This window comes from Toxorhynchites rutilus, chromosome 2 (assembly GCF_029784135.1).
Source record: "Toxorhynchites rutilus septentrionalis strain SRP chromosome 2, ASM2978413v1, whole genome shotgun sequence".
Taxonomy (NCBI): domain Eukaryota; kingdom Metazoa; phylum Arthropoda; class Insecta; order Diptera; family Culicidae; genus Toxorhynchites; species Toxorhynchites rutilus.
The window spans coordinates 306,621,822-306,645,884 of NC_073745.1; the positions used below are offsets into that span (position 1 = coordinate 306,621,822).

The 24,063-nt window shown below is 39.2% G+C and overlaps 1 protein-coding gene across 2 annotated transcripts in view; it reads left to right on the forward strand.

The window, feature by feature from the left end:
• The first annotated feature begins 260 nt into the window (after positions 1 to 260).
• LOC129771396 (V-type proton ATPase subunit C) overlaps positions 261 to 24,063 on the forward strand; it is a 41,548-nt gene continuing 17,745 nt past the window's right edge. Inside the window, exons 1-4 of one of the 2 annotated variants that reach the window (XM_055774997.1) lie at positions 261 to 482; positions 1,255 to 1,433; positions 1,491 to 1,644; positions 2,118 to 2,622. In XM_055774997.1, coding sequence (XP_055630972.1) covers positions 1,302 to 1,433; positions 1,491 to 1,644; positions 2,118 to 2,622 — 791 coding nt within the window. In that variant the 5' untranslated portion in view covers positions 261 to 482; positions 1,255 to 1,301. The remainder of the gene's footprint in view (positions 483 to 1,254; positions 1,434 to 1,490; positions 1,645 to 2,117; positions 2,623 to 24,063) is intronic. The other variant, XM_055774996.1, reaches the window with a different exon arrangement.

A 24,063-nucleotide genomic window follows, 5' to 3' on the forward strand; every position in this document is an offset into this window, starting at 1 on the left:
TTGTCATAAAAGATGCAAAATACGAAGCCCAGATGGCAATCCTACCGTATTTATATAGCGACTGAAAATGAGTGTCTAAAATCCAGTATTTTCTGTACACGTGGTATGTGAACAGCCTCTAATCTGAAGCTCGAGAACAAGTAGTGAACAAACCAATTCCAAGACTGCCATCTAGCGGCAATGAAAACAATTTTTCAATTCCCGTACCAAATTGAATTCTGTGCTCAATTTCGGTCACAACTGTCAGCAGATAGCGAATGTAGCAAATCTTTCCCACTGACGCACTGTCTGTCACGTGAATTATAATGGTGGAGCAGATCTGGTAGTGGCTAGAAGTTGAAGAAGTTTTGCTTGCTGTCCCGTGTCCTGTTCTGTCCGCGAGTGAACATCTCGGCCAAGTTTCTCCTGAACATCTCCTCAGTCAGCTGGGAACCAGAGGGTTGTTTGTGAACGTCACGAAATTGTTTCGCTGTAGAAGAAAGGTGCGTTGTTTTTGACCGAGGATCGAATCGAAAGTCATTTCGAGATTGAACCCGTGGTGCAGAAAAAGTCCACGCATAAACAGAACGGAATGCAATTATGGTACAGTTTGAAATGAATAATGAACGGAAGTTTGTTCTGTTAGTTGGCCCTCACGAGATGCAGTCGGATGCACGGCTTTCCGATGGAAATGTTGCTACGCGTGAAAGATTACGATGACGTGAAAAATCAATAATTAAATGTCCCTGTTCTGAACAATGTTAGTTAATTGTTGTGGTTTTTGGTAGCGGATTAAGGCCCAAGTAGTGCTATATCACATTACAAAATTTTATAAGCGGGGTGAATTTTACAGAAGAAAAATATGTCATGTGACTTATCAGTCAAAACAGCTGACCAATTTTTTGTCCACTGTGTGTATGCCGTCTCTTTCCGGCAGCCTGCACCAAATGGGGGTTGCATAAGTTCAGGGAGTCGGTGTAAACCAAAACATAGGATAGCGAATGGTTTTTGCGAGTCTTTTATCGATTTCCAACAGGAAAGTAATTGATATTCTGGTTATAGAAGCGCAAGTATGGGAGTGTTCATAATTGATACCCTTCCCTGGCTCCATATACTATTAAATATTAAATAATGAAGTTTGTTATAATTGCTGGTTATGGATCAATTGATATGTTGGCGCCTTTCAGAAGTGCAAAATTCATTGTACAATTTAGATTGCTCACCGGTTTGATATCAAAATTTCCTAGATTAATGTTTAATCCATTTCATTTTCAGATTACTTTCAGTGTTAGCCTCGCTTAACTGCACAAACCAAACGCGAGATGTCTGAGTATTGGCTAATATCGGCACCGGGTGACAAAACCTGCCAGCAGACCTGGGAAACGATGAACAATCTAACCAACAAACAGAACAATCTTTGTGAGAATTATAAGTTCCACATCCCGGACCTGAAGGTAACAAATTCAGTTTCTCGCAATGGAAGAGACTATTGCACTCCGTAATAATTTTAGGTTGGCACGCTAGACCAGCTTGTGGGTCTATCCGATGATTTGGGAAAACTAGATGCTTATGTTGAGCAGTCGACACGCAAAATTGCTGCCTATCTTGGAGACGTTCTCGAGGACCAGCGCGACAAGCTTTATGAGAATTTGCAGGCCAATAACAGTGAGTACACCTGGGTTGATCCTACTTTTTTTTTTAAAGAAAATATGATTACTACAAAAATTTTGTTGATTTGAAGAAGAATCGCTTCCAGAGGAAAAAAATTGTGATTCTTTTCGGAGTTCTAGAAATCAAAATATCGCTCGCACCAAACTTTCATAACTGCTGCAATTATTTGTTTTGTACCATTATTATTGGTTATCCAAGTTACTTGCATCTTTCTAGTAGGCAGTAACGTAAACTGCAAATCATTTCCGGTAGATTCTTTCTAGAATTAGTTACCCTTTTTTCATCAAAGTGAAATTCGAATTGAATACATTATTTTAGCAATTTTCTGTTGCCATTATTTTCTTGTTACGTTTACACAAAACTTCATATAAAATGCTTCTAAAATCTCAATTGTAGAATATTCCATTATTTGAAGTTTTATCGTGCATCGTTACGTTACATAAAATAAATAAAATCAAAACCTTAAGGTACTGAGGCACTGGACGAACCCTCACCGGATGTTCCGGTAGAAGCGGTGCGAGCTCATGCCTCGCACGATAACAATGATCATCACCTCGAACAGCGGCATTCTTGCACTGAAAGCGGCTACAGTAACGGCACAAGTTCTCCCTGTTGTTCTCACGAAACAAACTCGTCGGTTTCTGGTTCCGATCGTGATATCGACTCCTCCTCTGTATGCGTCTGTTTGACGTCTGACTCGGTGTTCGGTTCCCCTGTGATGGTTACTGATTTAAGCAATCATATGCTGTGCAAACAGCTGCAGCAACAACCGCAACAACCCCAACAACAACACCGCCAGCGCACAAAATCCTCGAGCGGTTCATCCCTGTTCTGCAGCAGTAGAAAACGTATCCACAGTAGCAATTGTAACGTATTGACACCCGATCCGGCACTAGAGCATGACGATCGTGACAATCACGAGAACACCTTCGAGTGGTGGTTCCATAGACGCAAAAGTTCACAGAAATCCAGGTACTATGTACTGCCGAAAGAGCGGGCTGCGCACCTCAGTGTTACTCTTGATGTCTATATTTGCTGTGTGCTGTCTTTTTTTTACTGCTTCATTCTAGGAAACCATACCGCGAGCACATAATGTGACCTCGAATACGGCCGCTGTACAGTTTGTTGTCTATTACTATTTTACCACCAGATGCGTGTTTGGCCTTGGATCATCGTTCATTTTTCCATTTGAGTGCTCTAAATTTGGTACGAAAATGTTTTACATTGATCGACTGATGGCATGTGTTGTTGCTGAATTTAAGTTCATTTAAACTCATTTAATCATGAAGCAGATCATAAAGGGTGTGTCACATCAAATTGCATCACGGAAAAAACGCTGTAGAAATTTAATTTTTAGGAATTATATCTTCAGCTTTCGCTTATAATCAGATAAGAGTGTATAGATCACGTTGGTCATGCTTCACTGTAAATTTTTCGTAAATTTGGAAAAATGTCGTCGAACGAAAAAGAGCGTCGTGAATTAATCCTGTGCACTCATTTCGAGAATCCGGAGTTGTCACATCGGGACATCGGTAAGATGCTGGGAATCGTCCAATCCACGGTCAGCAGAGTACTAAAACGATACTTCGAGAACCTAACCATCGACCGGAAGGTGAAGAACGGCAAAAATGGATGCTCCGTCAGTGAAAAAGATCACAAGCGCGTAGTTAAGCAGTTTAGACGTGATCCGAGAATTTCGGTCCGGGATGTCGCCAATAAGCTGAATTTGTCAAGTTCATTCGTCCAGCGGACTAAGCAGCGGGAGGGCCTGCGTACATACAAGGTTCAGAAGGCTCCTAACCGCGACAAAAGGCAAAACATGGTAGGGAAGACGCGAGCCCGGAAGCTGTACACCGAAATGCTGACGAAGCCGCATTGCCTGGTAATGGACGACGAAACCTACGTCAAAGCGGACTTTCGTCAGCTGCCGGGCCTGTTGTTCTTCTCCGCAGAGGACAAATTCAGCGTTCCGGAGGAGATTCGCAAGCAGAAACTATCAAAGTTTGCCAAAAAGTACATGGTGTGGCAAGCGATCTGCTCTTGCGGAAAGCGGAGCGCCCCCTTCGTGATGACCGGCACGGTAAACGGGCAGGTTTACCTTAAGGAGTGCCTACAGAAGCGCTTACTATCTCTATTGAAGCAGCACGAGGGCCCGACCATCTTCTGGCCGGATCTCGCTTCGTGCCATTATTCAAAGGACGTGTTGGAGTGGTACGAAGCCAACGGGGTCACCTTCGTGCCAAAGGAAATGAACCCGCCCAACTCGCCGGAGCTTCGCCCAATAGAGAAATATTGGGCGATTATGAAGCAGGCACTCCGAAAGAACCCAAAAGTTGTCAAATCGGAGGCGGACTTCAAGAGAAAATGGATTTCTGTTCAAAAAAAACTACAACCTGACGTTGTACAGAACCTTATGGACGGGGTAAAGAAGAAGGTGCGAGCATACGGGCTTGGGCTCGGAGTATGAATAAAAAGAAAATGCCAAAAGTTGTTTAATAGTTTTTATTTTACTGTCTAAAATTTTCAAAAGGATCGGTCTATTGGGCGAATTTCTACAGCGTTTTTTCCGTGATGCAATTTGATGTGACACACCCTTTAGAAGTTATGAACAAAAAAGTTCCAATCGGTGCGTTTGTTGATAAACACTCAAAAAATTACTTTGTCCATTATACAGTTTGCACATTGATTATCCGGCTATTAGCTTCGTTTTGATTGAATTGAAAAATCATTGTTCATAGTAGAAGCTGATTTGTTGGATTACAGTGGAAAGCGAGCGGATGATCCGCGGTGTACACGACCTTACAGATGAATAGTTTAATGATTTTTGTATTGATGAAGCATAGTTTTCATGCTAAAATATATTTTTTCATGTTTACACTTCACGTTTAGCCCTTTATTGCGTTATCCGCGGTGACCTAGCCCGACTATTCCGTGAATAACCGGGGTTCCACTGTATTTTTAATATAGCAAAAGCAATGCGTTTCATAATGATAAGACCACCCATATATTTGTAGATTCATGGAAAATGTATAATTTTCGGACTTTTGGTACAATGGTGTATTGAATGTACAGTAAGTTACTTCTGATTCGACATCTAGCTAATTGGACAGACCTGTAATGTGACACGATTAATTGAACATTTTCGCCTCTAATTGGATATTTTTGAAAACATCAAGTTTGGGACCCAAATTAATGCGACACTGATCCTGATCTCGAGCGCCACTTCACGGTGAAAACGGAATGATGTGTATATAACTTTGCATACGAATCATTTCGTTTTGAACCTGTAATGATCAGGGGTGACATTAGTCATTCCCGTCACACAACGGAGAAGAAAAAATAAAAGTTGTCGTTACCCCCTGAAGGCCGGTTTAGAGTACCCGTGAACGTAAACTTGAACAGGCGGTGGAATAGAACGATCATTTCACGGTGAACTACATTGCGAACAAACAATTCAAAAAATCGTGGTGAATAGAATGATTTTGTTCACGTTCACGTTCATTTTAAAAGTTCGACAGTGAACGTGAAGTAAATAAACATCGATCTTCAATAAAGTAATTCGGATAAAATACACAGTTGTTCACGAATCAACCCAAACCAACGAAGTTTTTTAACCCGTGCAGAGATCCGATTGGTTGAAATTGCATCCATATCAAAATTTTCATTGAAAACTTGAGAATTGCTAAACATATCCTTTTACAGTTCGCGGTGAAATAATTTTCAGAATGCCTTGAGACATTCGAACGTGAACATGAACGTGGAAATATTATGACGTCTATATTCACCACTGTTTTCACGTTCACGTTCACCGAGGTCGGTGAACTATGGTGAGTTTACCAACATCTCGATTCCACGGTGGAAATTCAGAATTGTTGTGAAATATTGAATTAATTCATTTTTATCAATATGAATTGTGTTTGAACATGTTTTTCAACTAGAAAATGTTTCTTCCTATCGTTTCAAGATGTTTTCCTCGCATTTTATATATGGACTGATGAATTATTAACAAAAAAGTGTTTGTCCGCGTTCACGTTCACGGGAACTCTAAACCTTCCTTGAGGCGAAGAAACAAATAATATTCTCTTCGTGTTGCAGACAAACGATGAAGATAGTCGCGCGGCAGCAAGTTGCAACTATTTCTAACCAGAACTGAGCGTGGCCATTCTCGGTGCACAAAGAAGAATAGGTGACAATCGTCACGCTGCTTTATTTTCGCTACGAGCCTACCAATGGAATCGTTAAGTTGTATAGAATCCATGACTATTTGCATTGCGCTTCTTCTTCGAGCGTGTGGAGCGAGGATAGCAATGATGTGGTTTCGGATGGAATGCTATTTGCTGCCGGGAGCGCAAAAGCATTCTTCTTGTTTTTTTTTCCAAAATATATATTTTATTAAGGCACATGTGGCGTTAGCCTGACGGGGCCGGGAGTCCAATATTTTGACAATTTTTGTCTTACAACTATGTTAGTAATATGTAACCGATTACTCGCGGTTGGCTCGAAGTTAGTATTACAAAGATCTCATAATTGGGATGTTGCAGTCTCCAGTACTATGTATGTGTGGCCGACACGGGATACTTCCTATTGGGGTGTAACTGACCATTGATCAGCGACGCCCCCCTAGTCTGTACCTCATATCAATCGTGGTGCATCTCTCTTGACTCGAGGAATCCAGGGTAGAATGGTCACTGGGCGGTACAATCTTCAGCTCGTGTAGAGTTGCCAAGAGCGGTACAACCTTTGGCTCTTGTTGAATGATCAGTGGCCTGCACAACCTTCTTCTTGTTTTATTCTCTATTATTTTAAATGTATATATTTTTTATGTTTGTTTTGTTTTATCATTATTTTTAGCACTTTTAACATATGTTTTTGTCGCGACGGAAAATAAGTGCAGATAAAAAAACGATTCATAAATTCAAAAACTCAAATTCATAAATGAATAAATGAATAAATTCATAAATTCATGAAGTTATGAATTTATGAATTTATGAATTCATAATTTAAATTTATTATTTTATAATTGTCAATCCCAGTCAGTCAGCACTTTCCTACCGAAAAACTTAACGTGTTAAATAAAATTGTGGCTTTGGATGTGAAATTGTAAGCTTATTAATAATTTAAAAAAATTATAGGAGGTTGTGTCCAAGATACGACCGCATTGTTGACGTAGAACTACACTGTTATTTTATATAAGTCGCCATACATTGGTGGCTTGAAACTACTAGGAATAAAACACTTCTCATCATTTTGTGTTATTCTCAAAAGAAACGCTTCCGTTAATATTACTGGCCTCGAAAAAAGTTGCATTACTTTCTCATGCTCGAGAGAAGCGCAGCTGTCACCCTCAGTAGAGGAGGTTTTGTTACTGTAAGCAAAACCTAATCACATACAAAATTCCAGAACGACATTTACTTTCTTGGTGACTAAACAAACGAAATAAACTCTTTTTGTTAATAACAAACTCGAAACAGTAGCAATGCTTCATCATGATCAATTTTAGCGCAAATGCAATCCTAGTTGAAGGCAGTTTTGCGACTGGCACGCGAAGCCAAATAACTTATAAATAAGTAATGCGGGCGCTACACGATTCGTCCAACGTTTCACTCGAATGTTGGACTCAAACATTTGACTCGATGAATCGTCAAATGTTGTGACGAATGTGCTGCTACACGGTGAAGTGAATGTTCGATTCAAAGCAATCGGCCCAAACAATCGGCGAGTATTTGGATCGAATGTTTATTGTTTTTATTTACCATCAAAAACGTTAGGAAACTGAATGACGATGCGAGTTTTCAAATTGCTGCCGTAGCAATTGTACTGATATCGGGCTGTAAATTAAAAATGCTTCAAATCAACATTATTAGAATGCAATATTTCGCCGAATATTTTGAACTTTGAGAATCAATTTCACAGTTCCTTCACCTAAAATTTGTAAACAAACCAATCTGTCAAAGATAGATTCGGACGAATCGTGTAGCGGTGTATCGAATGTCATCGAGTGTCGAATCAACGAATGACAAAAATCCTTTGACTCGTGTCACTCGCGTTGGAAGGTAATCCACAACGAACGAATTACCTTCCAACGCGGATATTCGACACTCTACATTGGAGGTTCGTAGCTCGTCAGTCGACTACACGATGCGTCGAATCATCGAGCGTCCAGAATTCGAGGGTGTTCGTAGCATCGTGTAGCGCTGGCTTAAGACATTCAAGATGCTTGATATTCCCCAAATTATTTTTTTGGCGCACAATCTTAACGCCTGCTTCGCCATAACGTCAGTTTAATGGCAGGGAGATCTATAGCTATAGATGGATTTATTCACGTGAAAATAGGTGTAAACGGGTGAGAATAAATATAATACACTTATTCGAGGTATATATAACATGAATAAATTCAGCATATGTAAACGCTTGTAAATTTCTCACTGGTGAGAAATCACTAAAGTTGGATGCAGTTCTACTTCAGGTGAATAAATTCACCGAAAATATGAATATATTCATTATAGAAGTTCACGCTATTGTAAACGATTTCTATAAATCTCATTATATTTCTTCACATGAATATATCACAAATCTAAACCCATTAGGCCTTGATACATCCTCAAAGGCACCAACGGAGCCCTTATGATGACGGAAAACAAAGTTAACAGCTTGGAAAAAGACCGAATTATGCCACACAGCTTGTACTCTGCTGTAACACCCAAGGCGCCTCTATATATACCAGGTGAAACAATCATATGAAATGCACTTTCAGCCATATTGGAATTGCTGTCGGTATTGTTTACAAACAGCTGCCGGCGGCTCTCTACAAACTGCCACGGCGCTTATTCGAACGATGCCTACTATGTTCGGCTTTCGCGAATATATGTGGAAAAGAAGGGATGATTTTGTAGAATTTCATTCTCATCCACTACTCTCGCATGTGAAAATGTGAAAATGGCGTATCCTAGCAATAACAAAACAAACAACCCCCGCTCCACAAACCGTAATCCCCTTCTTATTGAAGTGATGATGTTGCTTCACCTGTTATACATTTATACAAGCGCCTTGGTAACACCCACTTGATTTGGTTGCTGCCTGGGTAACGGCGTTTACATTTTCGATTGACGCGTCGAAATCGCCTACTACGCTGTTGTTCGATGCGGTGTCACACTTGCGAAGGCTCGGTTCAGTGCGAGCGCTTTTCACTGCACCAACAACGCGTGCATCATTAGATGACGCTTGCCTCGAAATTTTATTGCCCCTGGAAATGCGTTCGTTTTTTTTGCAGGGCTAGAGCCTGCCTTCCTCTTCTTCTTGCTCATCACACACTACGCGAAGCGTCTTATTTATGACGCGGAAAAAAACACACGATACGAATAACGCGAAAAACGTACAGAAAAACCAATCGACGATATCCAAGTTGGATTACCTCTGGTGGGGTCCAAACTTAGATCGAAGCGCAGCGAAAGCAAAGTGAACTGGATAACTCAACAGTCCGATGCCGAATGAAAGTTTGCCTCAGCGAGATCCACTGTTTATACTCTAGGCAATTATTCCCCTTCATTCTTCTACTTTTCCTTTGTTCAAGGAGACTTTAAACCCTACGATTTCCCCTCCGTTGCTCGTTATTGACAACTCTGTTCGGGAAAGCATACAAATGGACAGAGCAAATGTATGGGAAAATGGAAACGCTTAAAGTTGAATTGAATTTTAACCATTTACAAACCAGGGGATTCTAATGTATAGCATATTAAACAAATCTTACGGAATTTCCGATTCGTTTAGTATGTAAATCGCCAAAATCCGTTCGCGACATAAATAGTTATTAACGTTAACTTTATTTCATAAAAACGTGACCTGTTTTCAGATTTGGCACCCTTAATGAAAGACGTAGTTCTACGTCAAAAAAAAAAAGAACTTCACTAACGACTGGGAAAGTATAGTGAAGATTGGAAAACCGGTTAATGAACCTCAACCGTCTGCATCTGCTGAAAAGCCGAGATGCGAAATTAGTTCCCCGAAAGCCGATGAAATTGACGACTATCTAACTGAGCTATTTGGAAGTTTGGAGGACACCTCATCAACTATTATATCCACGTTCCAACAACAGCTTCGCCATCTCAACTTCGAAAACACTGGCACTAATTCTTTCGGATATATTCGAGATCATCATCCCGATTATGTATGATTGGAAAACCGCAATTACTGATAGGCATGAAACTAAAGAAGAAAATTGCATTTGTTGTCAAACCACAAATAAACAGATAGGACTACCATTTATTCTGTGTTCTGTTCTTTTATTATTTTCCTATTCGTTCATGATTCATAGCATTGCCATTTTACAAGAATTAATAATAGAATTGATAATTTAAAAAATAGAATAATTTGTACTGAACACCATGGAAACCGTTCTGTTGAAACCTACTTTGTAGGTTTGTGGGATATATAACACCGTGGAGAACCGTAATATTTGTTCGAACTCGTGCAACTGAATCGAAATTAGTATATTCTATACAAAAACCTTTTCTTACAGTAGTGCCTCTATCACAATATAAGTGTTTCCGAATGAACATCGTAGATTCCTTGCAGATATCCAACAAATTCGCCCGTTTTCTGAAATAGCATGCCTGGTAAATAGACTACAATCTAATTTATTGGGTGATTCAATGAGTAGCCACAAGTAAATAAATTGAACCTACAGCAACTAGTACTTATATACGAGAGTCGTTTGAAAAGTCCGTGCTCTGTCAGAGAGTATGTCAGAGAGATTGCGTATCGAGGTTATATTTAGAGATGCTACTTGAATTGTGCATAACTTCCAACATTTTCATCTGATTTTATTAAATTAGTAACGTCGGTGTGATTAGATCAAAAAACGAAGAAAAATCATTCGAATATTTGAATGAACCGTGAACCGTTTAGTAGGAGACATATTTTCATTACTTCCAATACATAATGCTTAACTGTACTACAAATAGTTATTATTTCAAAATTCATCAAAATTTGATGTGCGAATAGCCATCAAATAACATCTCAGAAAAAACCATACTTAATATTATACAGAACTACTACAAGGTTAAATATTTCATAGAATGATTCTTTTATGTCTTGTCTAGGAGAATCATTGTTGTTTTAGAACATCAAAAACGTTTTTACATCGGAATTTCAACATTTTCGAAATAATCTCTTATTTACGCTGTGTGGGGGTGAGAATGGGTCAGGCATAATATTGAACATATACAACTAAGCAATGTACATGCGAAAATGCATCAATAGACTCACAATAAGTAGCAATTCTCCGAATTCAACGCTCATTACACCACCCTAGAGGTGGCTTTTTTCGAATCTATGAAAAGAAATTTGAGGTAAACTCTTCGCACGTATAAGGAGCGCATTCTTCGCGTCAACTTTGCAAAAGCCACATTTTCCAAGATTGCTGAAGCCGCCAAGACAATTAAGCAACTGGATTTCGGGATTCAAGAATTTTTTACATTTATCCGATTACTGTGGAACCGCCACTAAAGAGCATTTCACACGTTCCAAGTTCACCAGAAAAAATTAAGAACAGAGGAATCGAGGAATTCCTCAATTCAAAACGAGAGATATTTGATGAGGGCTTCAAACGAAAGCGACGAAAGAAGTTTGATATTCCTCTAGGAAACTGCATTACGGCTGAAGACATCATCGACGGGAGAATTAATAAAAAAAAATCAAATATAATAATTTTCATCGCACTTCTAGGGGGAGTGACACTATTTTCGTAACTCAAATAATTATTCAAAAGACTTACGTGTTATCAAATTATATTAAACTTATTGAAAAATTGATTTCTAAACATCTATATATATATATATATATATATATATATATATATATATATATATATATATATATATATATATATATATATATATATATATATATAAAAATGGAGTGATGTCTGTCTGTCTGTCTGATTCTTATAGACTCGGAAACTACTGAACCGATTGACATGAAAATTGGTATGTAGGGGTTTTTGGGGCCGGGGAAGGTTTTCGTGATATTTTGAGACCCCTCCCCCCTCTCTAAGGGGGGGCTGCCATACGAATGAAACACAATTTTTTGCATTACTCGGAAATTAATCAATCAAACGAAACCAAAGTTGGCATGTGAAGGTTTAAGGGTGCAATAAATGTTTCTATGATGGTTAGACAGCCCTTCCCCCACTCAAAGGGGGGGCTGCCATACAAATGAAACACAAATTTCTGCATTACTCGAGAATTAATCAAGCAAATGAAACCAAATTTGGCATGTGGAGGTTTTAGGATGCAATAAATGTTTCTATGGTGTTAAGATACTCCTTCCCCCTCTCTTAGAGGGGGCTGCCGTACAAATGAAACACAAATTTTTGCATTACCCGAGAATTAATCAAGCAAATTAAACCAAATTAGGCATATGGAAACTTTAGGGTGCAATGAATGTTTCTATGGTGGTTAGATACCCCTCCCCCCTCTCTTAGGGGTGGCTGCCATACAAATAAAACACAAATTTCTGCATTACTCGAGAATTAATCAAGTAAATGGGCTGGACGAAGTTTGACGGGTTAGCTAGTAATTCATTAAAAAAACAATATTTATTACTTTGACCCATTGTCACCCCTTCTAAACCCATGCAAAATGTCCATAATTACAGTAATGCTTTCGGATCCGAACGCTTTTTAATCCCGACACTTTGCTTAATCATTCAATAGTTACTAATCAATCACATTAACTCAACATGCAAAAAATGGTATGGCTGTAACATGATATTGAATGTATTGCAAAGTGTCCGAATTCAAAAGCATCACTGTATAGGTGTTTTGGCTTGGAGATTCAGCGCGTAAAATCATAACTCGTATACTCGCGCACGGTATCACAGACCGTCTTATATCGATGATGTTTTTTTCCTGCGCCACAATATTTCTAGTCTACTACAGTTTTTCTGAGCGATTGTTTCTGTTGCAATTGTTTTCTGGGGCGATTTATTCCGGGAACGATATATAACATACCAGATGTAAAAAATCATATCAAAACGACCGATTTATCAACTAATAAGAACGTAAAGAACGAATGAAAACAGTATTTGCAAAATTAAAATTTTTGGAGAGTTCAGAAAATACAACCCACATATTTTAATGTTTTACGCGACTAGACCTACAAGATTAGCCTCATCTCGGGTGTAAAATAACTTTCGCACAGTATAATTGACAGATCCATTCTTATATGTTGGACGAATGTCTCTCTCATCAAACGCTATCATTTGAACGCAATGCTTGTCTTAGATCGAAAAATTTTTTATACTATATCACTGTTTGTCATATGACATGGGAAGAACGATGTTGTCTTATATCATTTCGTCATCGAAATTATCAATTGCTTGGACCAAATAATTTGCAGTTCTCACAATGAGAAGATTATAACTGGAGCAATTCCATGCCAAATCAGCCGAAAAACAACCAGTTTTAACGCAACCATCCGATTTATTTTGAAGGAAGCTACCCAAAATCAGATGATCAATTTTAATTACGGCCGACTTTTTATAAGGGCCTTTCCAGAATCATTGACCAAATCATAGCTCGTAATTCGGATGTCTGATTAAAAACTGATGCATGAGAAAATTGTTGGAAAATCGACGCACTGTTTAGTAAAAATAATATTTTAAATAGATCGTTTAAATAATTTGATTCAATAATTTAAATAATTATTTAAAATGTTTATAACTCAAAACATGGTCCCTTCAATATTTTCTAAAATATTTTTATTTAAAAACTTTTTCAATTTAACAAAGTTTAACGTATAGTGGCGCCATGTCCGACTCACCAAGAGATATGGAGGATATGAATTTTTAAAAATTTATGAAATTTCAATACTTTGCAAAATCTTAACCGTTTAGGAAAAGTAACGAACAAAATGAAATCAACATGCGATTTTACATCAAAAACTATGTATAACATTTTATCCTAGGACTAACCGTTCTCGAGATATAATAGCTATATCACTTTTCGTCGTACGACATGGAAAAAACGAAGATTTCGAATGTGTTTCCTCGCCGCTTTTATTTACCAAGCCGCTTCATAGAATTGTTGCGTCGCCCCGGCACATTTGCTCAAGGAAGATAATTTCGTCTCAGTCGGCTGCGGCCTCGTCATAACTTCTCCATTGCGTGAGGAAGTGTTTTGTGCTGCGCGTTATAGAAGTTGTGCTGGGCGATGAAGAAATCGTTGCCCGTCGTTGCTGTGCTTTTTATTGCTGTGAGGATGACTTTTGTCTGCACTGGTAGTGATGTTCGTGATCAGGCCCTGAGTCTTGCCTCGGTATGTCGAATTACAGGTAACTTACTGTATTTCTAAAAATATGTTCCAACTCAAGACTTTATATATTTTATTGTAAGACTGATTGTTGAAATGTTTTTTTTATTAACGCCTTTTCAAGATTATACGACCACTAACAGATTTTCCTGAATTAATGATGAAAAAGTCGTCTAAAAATCATTTAATAGTCTTTTAAACAGTTGATTACTTGAAAGATAGTCTTACTATTCGCGATGACAGTGCCCAATGGTCCAGGAGATTCATTTAAGTGGAAATTAGCATTCAGAGCTCGACTCTATAGACAAAAACTGTCTTCGACAAAGTTGTTACATATGATAGAGCGCTCATTTTTATGTTATCAAAAATAGGGTGACCAAAATTGTCGATGAAATAAAAAAATATAACTTTCTTATCTTTACAGATGAATGTAAGCATAGTTCAACAATGTTATAGCCCTAGTTATTCGAGACATCTTTTTTTTCTATCTCTTCAAATGACCGATTTAGCGCCTTTTTTCTAAGTTTCGTTAGGGTCACCATAAAAAACAGTTCTTCTATATTTCTATATATTCTTCTATATTTCAAATTTTACATACAAACTATCTTCGAAAGACTCTTAGAACCTACTAATACAAGTTTTTTGCGATGTAACTTGTCAATATCCCCAATTCACACAATGTTATTGATATTTTTTCCCAAAAAATACGCTCTTTTCATTTGTTTGTTATTCTTTCTGGGGCAAACATAAAAAATGCTTATTGACGGAATTCGAAAGAACATATTTCACTCTATATAATATGTGATTTTCAAAACAATGTTATTTTTTGTATTTGAGTAAATTAAAACTGAAATCATGAGTTTTTGGGTGAATGCTATTGATAAGCTCTAAAAGTCGTACGAAGACAATTTTGGTGTAGAATTTTAAATATAAAAGTTAGAGCAAGAAAACCCGTTTTTTCATGGTTACGCTTACGGTAACCATGAAAAACGTTTTTTTTTTACTTTTGTATGCTTACGGTAACCATGAAAAAACGGGGTTTCTGGGTTTCTGATTTGTAAAACGGCATTGAAAAACGTGCCATTTTGTCTTTTTTTTTGTTCTGCAGGTTTGTGCAACTACATTCAATCAAATAGTTCCTACTAGTTATTTTTGATACAAATTGCGTTGCTTGTATTGAACAGATCTCCATATTCCTTTGTCGAAAATAGCTGCTCATAAACACAGAGTGTCGACTCAAAACCCGGAAAAAAAATCCCCGATTTCCCAGTAATTTTACAGAAAAATTCCGGATGTAGACTGGTGATTACCAGCAAGCTTTTTTTTCTAGTTTTGTGGTTGTAGTTAATAAAATATTAAATTAGCTACAACAATGAAATTTTTGAACATCTCTCTGAGAAGTGTCGTAAAAGATATGAAATTGGATATATTAATATAGTTTGAAGATCCTTCAACTTCCTTCATGCGTTTTACAAAATTTTTCCCGTTTAGCCTCGAGGGATTTTGCTTCAACTTCTCGTAGCCGTCTCATTAGCTTTGATTCATTTGACGCAAAAGTTTATTTCTTCCGGCTTTCTTTGTCTTCTAGATAAAGAGAATTAAAATTTCAAACTCAATGAATTACCTATCTCGACGATTTATTGATGCTCGCATAGTACAACCGTTTCCTCGCGCAGGATTTCATAAAAACATTCGTTAAGCCCCGATTTCTTCTTGCTGCACTTTTCTTTCAGTGCACATCAAGAGCGTTTGCACAATATCAGTGTCGGTCCCAGTTCCCGAAGATACTTTTTTTTTTTATTATTACATCGTTTATTTTTACAGGCTCAGTTACATAAGTTTAAAGGAGCCAAACTCCTATCTGTATTGTTACAAGTATATATAAACATTTTTCATTAATTCTAGTGTTAATGAAGTAGAGAATCGATTACTCGCGGTTTGCTCGAGTTTAGAAGGGTGACATTTTTTTTTCAGGAAAAGGAAGGGATATAAGGATATGTTGACAATGTTCACACTCACATTCGCACTCACATTCATCATACTCAATTCTTAAGCCTATCTTATATCTAATACGTATTTACATTTCACCTTATTCTATTGTTAGTTAGAAGGGATTTGCTTTCTCGCGAAGGAAAAGGAAAAGGAGAATATAAGGATATAAGGACAATCACACACGAAGATCGATAACTTTTAGGAAGACATATATTTGGGACATGTAATCAAGGTCTAACCGAGCCAACACATCTCTCACCGGCACATTGGGCTGTCTTCCTCTGGCCCGAAGAGAGTTTTCTAAATTCGATCTGGCAACAAGATACACCTCGCACGACCAAACAACGTGTTCGATGTCGTGGTAACCTTGGCCACAAGCACAGATATTGCCATCGGCAAGATTAAAACGAAAGAGTAGCGCGTCTAACGAACAGTGATTGGACATGAGTCGAGAGAAGGTGCGAATAAAGTCCCGACTCAAGTCCAGACTTTTGAACCATGGTTTGAGGCTAACCTTAGGGATAATCGAGTGAAGCCACTGACCCAATTCATTTTCGTTCCACTTACGTTGCCAGTTAGCGATGGTATTTTTACGGACTAAAGAATAAAATTCATTGAAGGCGATTTGACGCTGATAAATATCGCCTTCAATTGCACCTACCTTTGCCAATGAGTCAGCCCTCTCATTACCCGGAATTGAGCAATGTGAAGGGACCCAGACAAAGGTAATGACATAACAGCGTCTGGTTAAAGCACTCAAAATTTTACGTATTCTCTCAAGGAAGTACGGCGAGTGCTTTTCCGGCCTCACTGAACGGATAGCTTCGACAGAGCTAAGACTATCCGTTACAATGTAATAGTGTTCAACAGGTCGTGAGGCGACGCTGTCCTGCGCCCAGTGTATTGCTGCCAATTCAGCAATATACACTGAGCAAGGATTCTGAAGACTGTGGGAGGTGCTAAAAAATTCGTTGAACACTCCAAATCCTGTGGACTCATTCATAGAGGACCCATTAGTAAAGTACATATTATCACAATTGATACGCCCATACTTTGCATTGAAGATCGTAGGAACGATCCCCGATCGATGATAATCTGGAATTCCATGGATTTTCTCCTTCATGAACAGATCAAAATGTACAGAGGAATTGATGTAGTCAGGGAAACAAACACGGTTGGGAATATACGAAGAAGGATCAACCTGCATGGAGATGAATTCATGATATGAACTCATGAATCCAGAATGAAAATTTAGCCCGATCAGCTGCTCAAAATTTCCGATCACCAATGGGTTCATAACCTTACACCGAATGAAGAACCGAAGAGATAATAAATTGAAGCGATCTTTTAGTGGGAGTACGCCTGCCAAAACCTCGAGACTCATGGTATGCGTTGAGGGCATACATCCCAACGCAATACGGAGACAAAGATACTGAATTCGCTCGAGTTTAATGAGATGTGTTTTGGCAGCTGATTGAAAACAGAAACTGCCATACTCCATCACTGAGAGAATAGTTGTTCGATACAACATTATAAGATCTTCGGGATGGGCTCCCCACCATGTGCCGGTGATAGTACGGAGAAAGTTTATTCTTTGTTGGCATTTTTTACTCAGATACCTAATATGGGCCCCCCAAGTACATTTGGAGTCGAACCATACCCCAAGATACTTGAATGACATAGCATGAGTGATCGGTTTACCCAAAAGTTGAAGCTTTGGTTTTGCTGGTCTATGCTTCCTAGAAAAAACCACCATCTCTGTTTTCTCCGTGGAGAATTCGATCCCTAGCCCAATGGCCCAGGTTGAAAAATTGTTCAAAGTATCTTGTAAGGGTTCTTGCAGGTCGGATTCGTTTGATCCTACGACAGACACTACTCCATCATCTGCAAGTTGTCTTAAGTTGCAATTTTGTGTAAGGCAATTGTCAATGTCGCTTACATAGAAGTTGTACAAAAGGGGGCTTAAACAGGAGCCCTGAGGGAGGCCCATGTAAGAGACCCGACTCACTGCCGAATCTCCGTGAGAAAAATTCAAATGTTTCTCACAAAGCAAGTTATATAACATATTATTCAATAGAGGCGGTAGACCCCGAGAGTGTAATTTGTCTGACAAAACCTCTATTGAAACAGAATCAAAGGCTCCCTTTATGTCCAAGAATACTGAAGCCATTTGTTTTTTTTCGGCGTAAGCCATTTGAATTTCTGAAGAAAGCAACGCAAGACAATCATTCGTCCCCTTGCCCCTGCGGAACCCATATTGTGTATCTGAGAGTAGGCCATTCGTTTCAACCCATCGATCAAGGCGAAACAAGATCATTTTCTCCAACAATTTCCGTATACAAGACAGCATTGCTATTGGGCGGTACGAATTGAAGTCGGACGCGGGTTTTCCGGGTTTTTGAATAGCTATAATTCTCACTTGTCTCCAATCATCTGGAACAATATTATGCTCCAGAAACCGATTGAATAAAATCAACAAGCGATGTTTCGCCACATCAGGGGGAGGTGTTTCAACAAGTTGAACTTAATTCTATCCGTTCCTGGAGCCGAATTGTTACAAGAAAGGAGAGCAAGAGAGAATTCTACCATCGAAAACGCGGAATCAAGATCGCACCTATCTTGTGGTATATCTCGAACAATTTTTTGCACAGGAACGGAATCGGGACAAACCTTCCGTGCAAAATTAAAAATCCATCGATGTGAATATTCTTCGCTTTCATTCGATGAAGAGAGATTTCTCATGTTTCGAGCCACTTTCCATAATTTTTTCATTGACGTTTCTCGTGACAAACCTCCCACGAAAGTTCGCCAATAAGCACGTTTTTTCCCTTTGATCAAGTTTTTAAATTGATTTTCAAGGTCCAAATACGTTTGAAAATTCTCAATGGTTCCACGTTTTCGAAAAGCTTTAAATGCGTTCGATTTATCCTGATAAAGCTTGGAACATTGGCTATCCCACCATGGATTGAGAGGCCTTCGACGAATAGTGGAACCTGGGATGGGTTTCGTTTGAGCGCGAACCGCGCTGTCATAGATCAAACGAGAAATGAAGTTATACTCCTCCAATGGAGGCAAACCATCTCTGGAATTGATGGCTAGAGCAATCGCGTCCGCATATTTTTTCCAGTCAATGTGTCTTGTGAGGTCATATGCCATGTTTATAGATTCAGAAGAATTCGACCCAATGGTGATGGACATTTTGATTGGCAAGTGATCACTACCGTTAGGGTCCTGGATTACATTCCACTTGCAATCTAACGATAGTGAATTCGAGCAAAGCGAGAGGTCAAGAGCACTTGGGTTAGCAGGAGGTTTAGGCACACGTGTTGTTTCCCCAGTATTCAAAACGGTCATATTGAAGCTGTTACAAAGGTCATATATCAACGATGAACGATTGTCGTCGTACTGTTCCCCCCAGGCAGTTCCGTGAGAGTTGAAGTCTCCCAAGATCAATCGTGGCTCAGGAAGGAGTGAGCACATGTCAACAAGTTGTTTGCGGCTAACCGCAGCTCTCGGAGGCCAATACAAGCTGACAATACAGAGGTCTTTGCCTCTGATGTTTGCATGACAAGCAACAGCTTCGATCCCTCCAATAGGTGGAAGTTCAATTCTAAAAAATGGGTGGCACTTATTAATCCCCAATAGTACCCCTCCGTATCTGTCATCGCGGTCCAAGCGTATTATATTAAAATCGTGGAAAGAGAGATCATTTTGAGAAGAGAGCCAGGTTTCGGACAGAGCAAAAACATCACAATTGAATTTATGAATTAGAAATTTGAAAGTATCCAATTTAGGGATAAGACTACGACAATTCCACTGTAAAACAGTGATATCTCCGACCTCTCTATTTAAATTAGACATCAAGAGAGATAATCATTGCAAGGAGGGGCCATGTTTGCATCAATTGCTGCAAAATTGTCTTTAACACTGGAAGCATTGAGATGACAATGGTTCTGATGGAGTCGGAAACGTTAAAACACGTGAAGATTTGATCCATAAGGTCAGTCAACTTTATAAATCCCGATTGGGAAGTTGAACTGGACGGAAAAACAGGGACAGTTGGGGTTTTTGATGTCCCCTCGAGTGCTGGGCCATTCGAAGGTGAATTATTCCCACGGAAACCAGGAGGAACCTGATTTTGCTTGTCCGCTGCACTCGATTTTTTAGGCATGCTAACAGGGGGTATCACCGGAGGGACTTGTCCTTGAACTTTGGGAGTGGTCACATTTTTGCGCCGGGGATTCCCTTGGAAAATGAACGGTGTGCCCCCGTTAGCTGTGTCCGCTTCTATTTCGTCAACGGGCAACGTGGCGAAGACATTTTGTGTGTTGATTGATGGTTGTTGGGCCAGTGGAGAAGCGCCCTTTAAAATATCCGCAAAAGTGCGTTTTGAGCGTTCCTTCAAAGAGCGCTTCTGTTTCTCCCAGCGACTCTTGTAAGTTTCACAAGCTGAGAGCACGTGTGGGGATCCCCCGCAGTATGGACACTTATGCTCAGTCGCAATACAGGATTCCCCCACATGTTGCTCTCCGCAAGTTGCACAGCGCTCCTTGTTGGCACAATAATCTGAAGTGTGACCAACTGACTTGCATTTGTTGCAAGTCATGGGCTTTGGCACGAAGAGTCGCACAGGCAGTCTCAATTTGTCCACCATGACGTAGTCAGGGAGGGCCGAACCAGCAAAAGTTACACGAAACGAGTCTGACGGCGTGAATTTCGTTTTTCCCTCTTCTTGGGATACTTTACCTAGTTGGCAACTGTCCAAAATTTTAACGCCCACCAAAGGGAGTCTTTTGAATTTACCAACTCCTTCTTTTATCAATTGGCACGTCAGACCCGTTTCAGTTACCACCCCTGAGATTTCTACGTCATGGGAGGGCACGTAGACACGATACTCTAGGGTGAACCTCTCGTCGATCACAATTGCATTTGCGTGTTTCCGATCACTCACGACAACACGCAGTTTGTTCGGCCTAACCTTAGAGATTTCGACCACGGAGGAATAATATCTTGCCAGATCTTTCGAAACCTGAATGACATTAATAGACTTTCCTTTTGGTTTGGGCCGGAAGAAAACAACCCATGGACCAGCTCCAGATGCGCCGTCTGGATAGACCTTGACACGAGGAGAGGAAACAACTGAGGGGGAGGACGAGGTCGATTGTTGAGCGGGAGCGGGATCAGTAGGACTGGGAGGCAAGTTCGGGAGTTGAGCGGAAGCGGGAGCGGTAGATTGAGGGGGCGAAGAGGAATATATATATATATATATATATATATATATATATATATATATATATATATATATATATATATATATTATACCTAAATCGCACACCAATGCGAATTAAATGAAACGGTGTCCCAATCGAACCGCGTGGCAACAGGTACGCTCGGTACAGCTGCAACGGTAAATCGCACCACGACACGATGATGGAATCGGCGACGATGATAAAGCACACACAGCGATGATACGGCACACGCACAGCGCCCGCTGTGGAGGACTTCTTCCTCACGCTGGTTGTGATTGCTCTTCTCACTCGCGCAAAAAGAGAACCCCGTTAGGGCGAAATAACTTCACCAGCCACGAACTGATAACGGTATAATCTCCACTATATGATAGACGCGTACAAATTTGCGACCGATGTCTTCGGACTGCGCGAGCTGAATGGAAGATACTTATTGTATGTATAGAAAATCTCTAGGGACCGACGCTGGGCTTAACGTGTTAATGGAAAAGCCCTCCCAATGTTGGGGTTTCCACACGAGAGATAGAAGACCATTTTTACTATGGGTGACAAGTTCCGTAAACTTATTGTTTCCAAAAATGTTCCAGTTGTTCATTTTCCGGATCATAGTGAGAAAAACATGAAATTTGGAAAATCAATTTTTTTTTCCGCTACCAAATGACTTCAAAATGTAAATTTTGGGCGGGACGAAGTTTTCCGGGTCAGCTAGTGAATTAAAAATGCATAAAACGTCGAGATATGGTGTCATCCCGAGAAAAAATTTTTGGCCTAAAATCGAGCTTTTGGGACTCAACCTCAAAGCACTCAAAGTTCTGATTTTTTTGCCACATAAGCTAAGTCCCAAAATGTCGATTTTCGGCCAAAATTTTTTTTTTCGAGATGACACCATATCTCGACGTTTTATGCATTTTTAATTCACTAGCTGACTCGGAAAACTTCGTCTCGCCCAAAATTTGTGTGTTGTTACATTCACGTTTTCTTACTATGAGCAAGTTCATGGGTCAGAAAGGTGGAAGGAGTGTTGAACCACCTTAGAAATGTTCTTTGCCCCCTAAAACCTCCACATGCCAAATTTGGTTCAGTTTGCTTGATTAGTTCTTGAATTATGCAGAAATGTATGCTTCATTTGTATGGCAGTCCAGCCACCCGGATTTCTCTTGTCGTAACACCGTAGAACCATTGTTCTATAGCGAGAATATTACTCCGTCGTAAAAACATTAACAAATGATCCGAGCACCTGGAGCTGCAAAGGATCTGCACAATGTAAATAACGTTCAAGTGTTTCTCGCGGAACACAATGCACTCGGACTGCATGTCGCACTGATGTAACACTCTTCACTGCTTCGATTGCCGCGTTCAAGCTGGTCTGTGACCACTTTTTACGATCGGATGTTTTGGTATAATTCCGCACCATGATTCCACATCTAGCTATTTCCAACAATGTTTACAAATTGTGACAGCTGTATTCACAGGTTATGTTGAAAAAATATCTGGTAATATTGCCCCGAGTGCCCATTCCGCCTCGTACATTTACGCTTAATAAAAATGAACTGATCTTTTACATGAAACTGTAAAGCAGCGCAATAAATCAGTGGAAATGTTCAGAAATAAAACCAGTACGAATTGATATAAAGAGTCATAAATTTCGGTATGAAGCGTTCAGAACCTATTTTGTTGACTACTTTTCTTATATGGTTTTCGTGTTAATTCGTCAGTGTGAGATTTTTTTCAATATCTTTATAAAACAATTGAATTTGAATACGGTTTTCACGGAGATACTTCATAAGAGTATTTCTAACACAATTGTTGGAAAATAAGTTTTCTTGGTTCAGCCCAAACGAAGGGTGGCCCATTTTGCCCCGCCTGGTCATATTGCCCTACACCTACCCTACATACAAGTACATAAAAGAGGTGGAAATAACACAATCAATTCGCATCGTCCAATTTCACTCCTCAATGAGGATTATAATAGCGAATTCGTTTTTAAAACTGAATTAGTGCCAAACTGACTCTGTAATAAAAAAACGTTTTCGGGTTCGTTTTAGGAGGTTTGTTGGTGTGCGTTATATAGTCCGATTTGTTTATATTTGCGATGATAAATGTACAGTGTCGACGTCTGGTGGCGATATTAGTGCTTGGGAGGTAAATTATTCTCTATCAGATCAGAAGGACCAAGTGCAGTGTAAAATTATAAACGTTTGAATGAATATTTCTACTTCATATTGTTTGACTGCCTAACACATGTAGTCCTGACACTAACTAAAGCATTTGTCGATGTATTTTCTGCGATGCAGAATAACTACCATTATAATATAAAATCATCATCAGACACAGTTTTCGTTCGATATGTTTTTGCAATTTCGAAAAACCTCTTATTTCATCACATAAAATACATATTCGATACGTAAAAGCAAATTTTCATTAACAATTTTAATTTTAAAAGCTCGTTTATTCCACCTGAAAATCTATAATTATGTTCGCCTCCCAATGAAATAACCCGTTAAGCACACGAAGCTTAATGGCGTCTACGCGAATATACTCTTCAAAATCAGAATTCGAATTGAATGGCGATTCTAACACAGGTCGGACTCGATTATCCGGAGTATTGATTTTTTTTCACTCCGGATAAAGTCAAAACAATTTATTTTCTTTATTTGTTTTTTTTGCATGTATTTTTCGTTTTTTGAAAATAAAAGAGGAATTTGATTTTTGATTCATCCCCTTAAAGTCAGAAAACACCTTTCTCACATGAAAAAATTAATTTATCCAGATTCTCTCAGAAGGTGATAGACAATCATATTTTATGAAAACAAATCCTCCTACGCATATGTTCGAATGACATGACAGAGTTACAGAACTTTTTTTTTG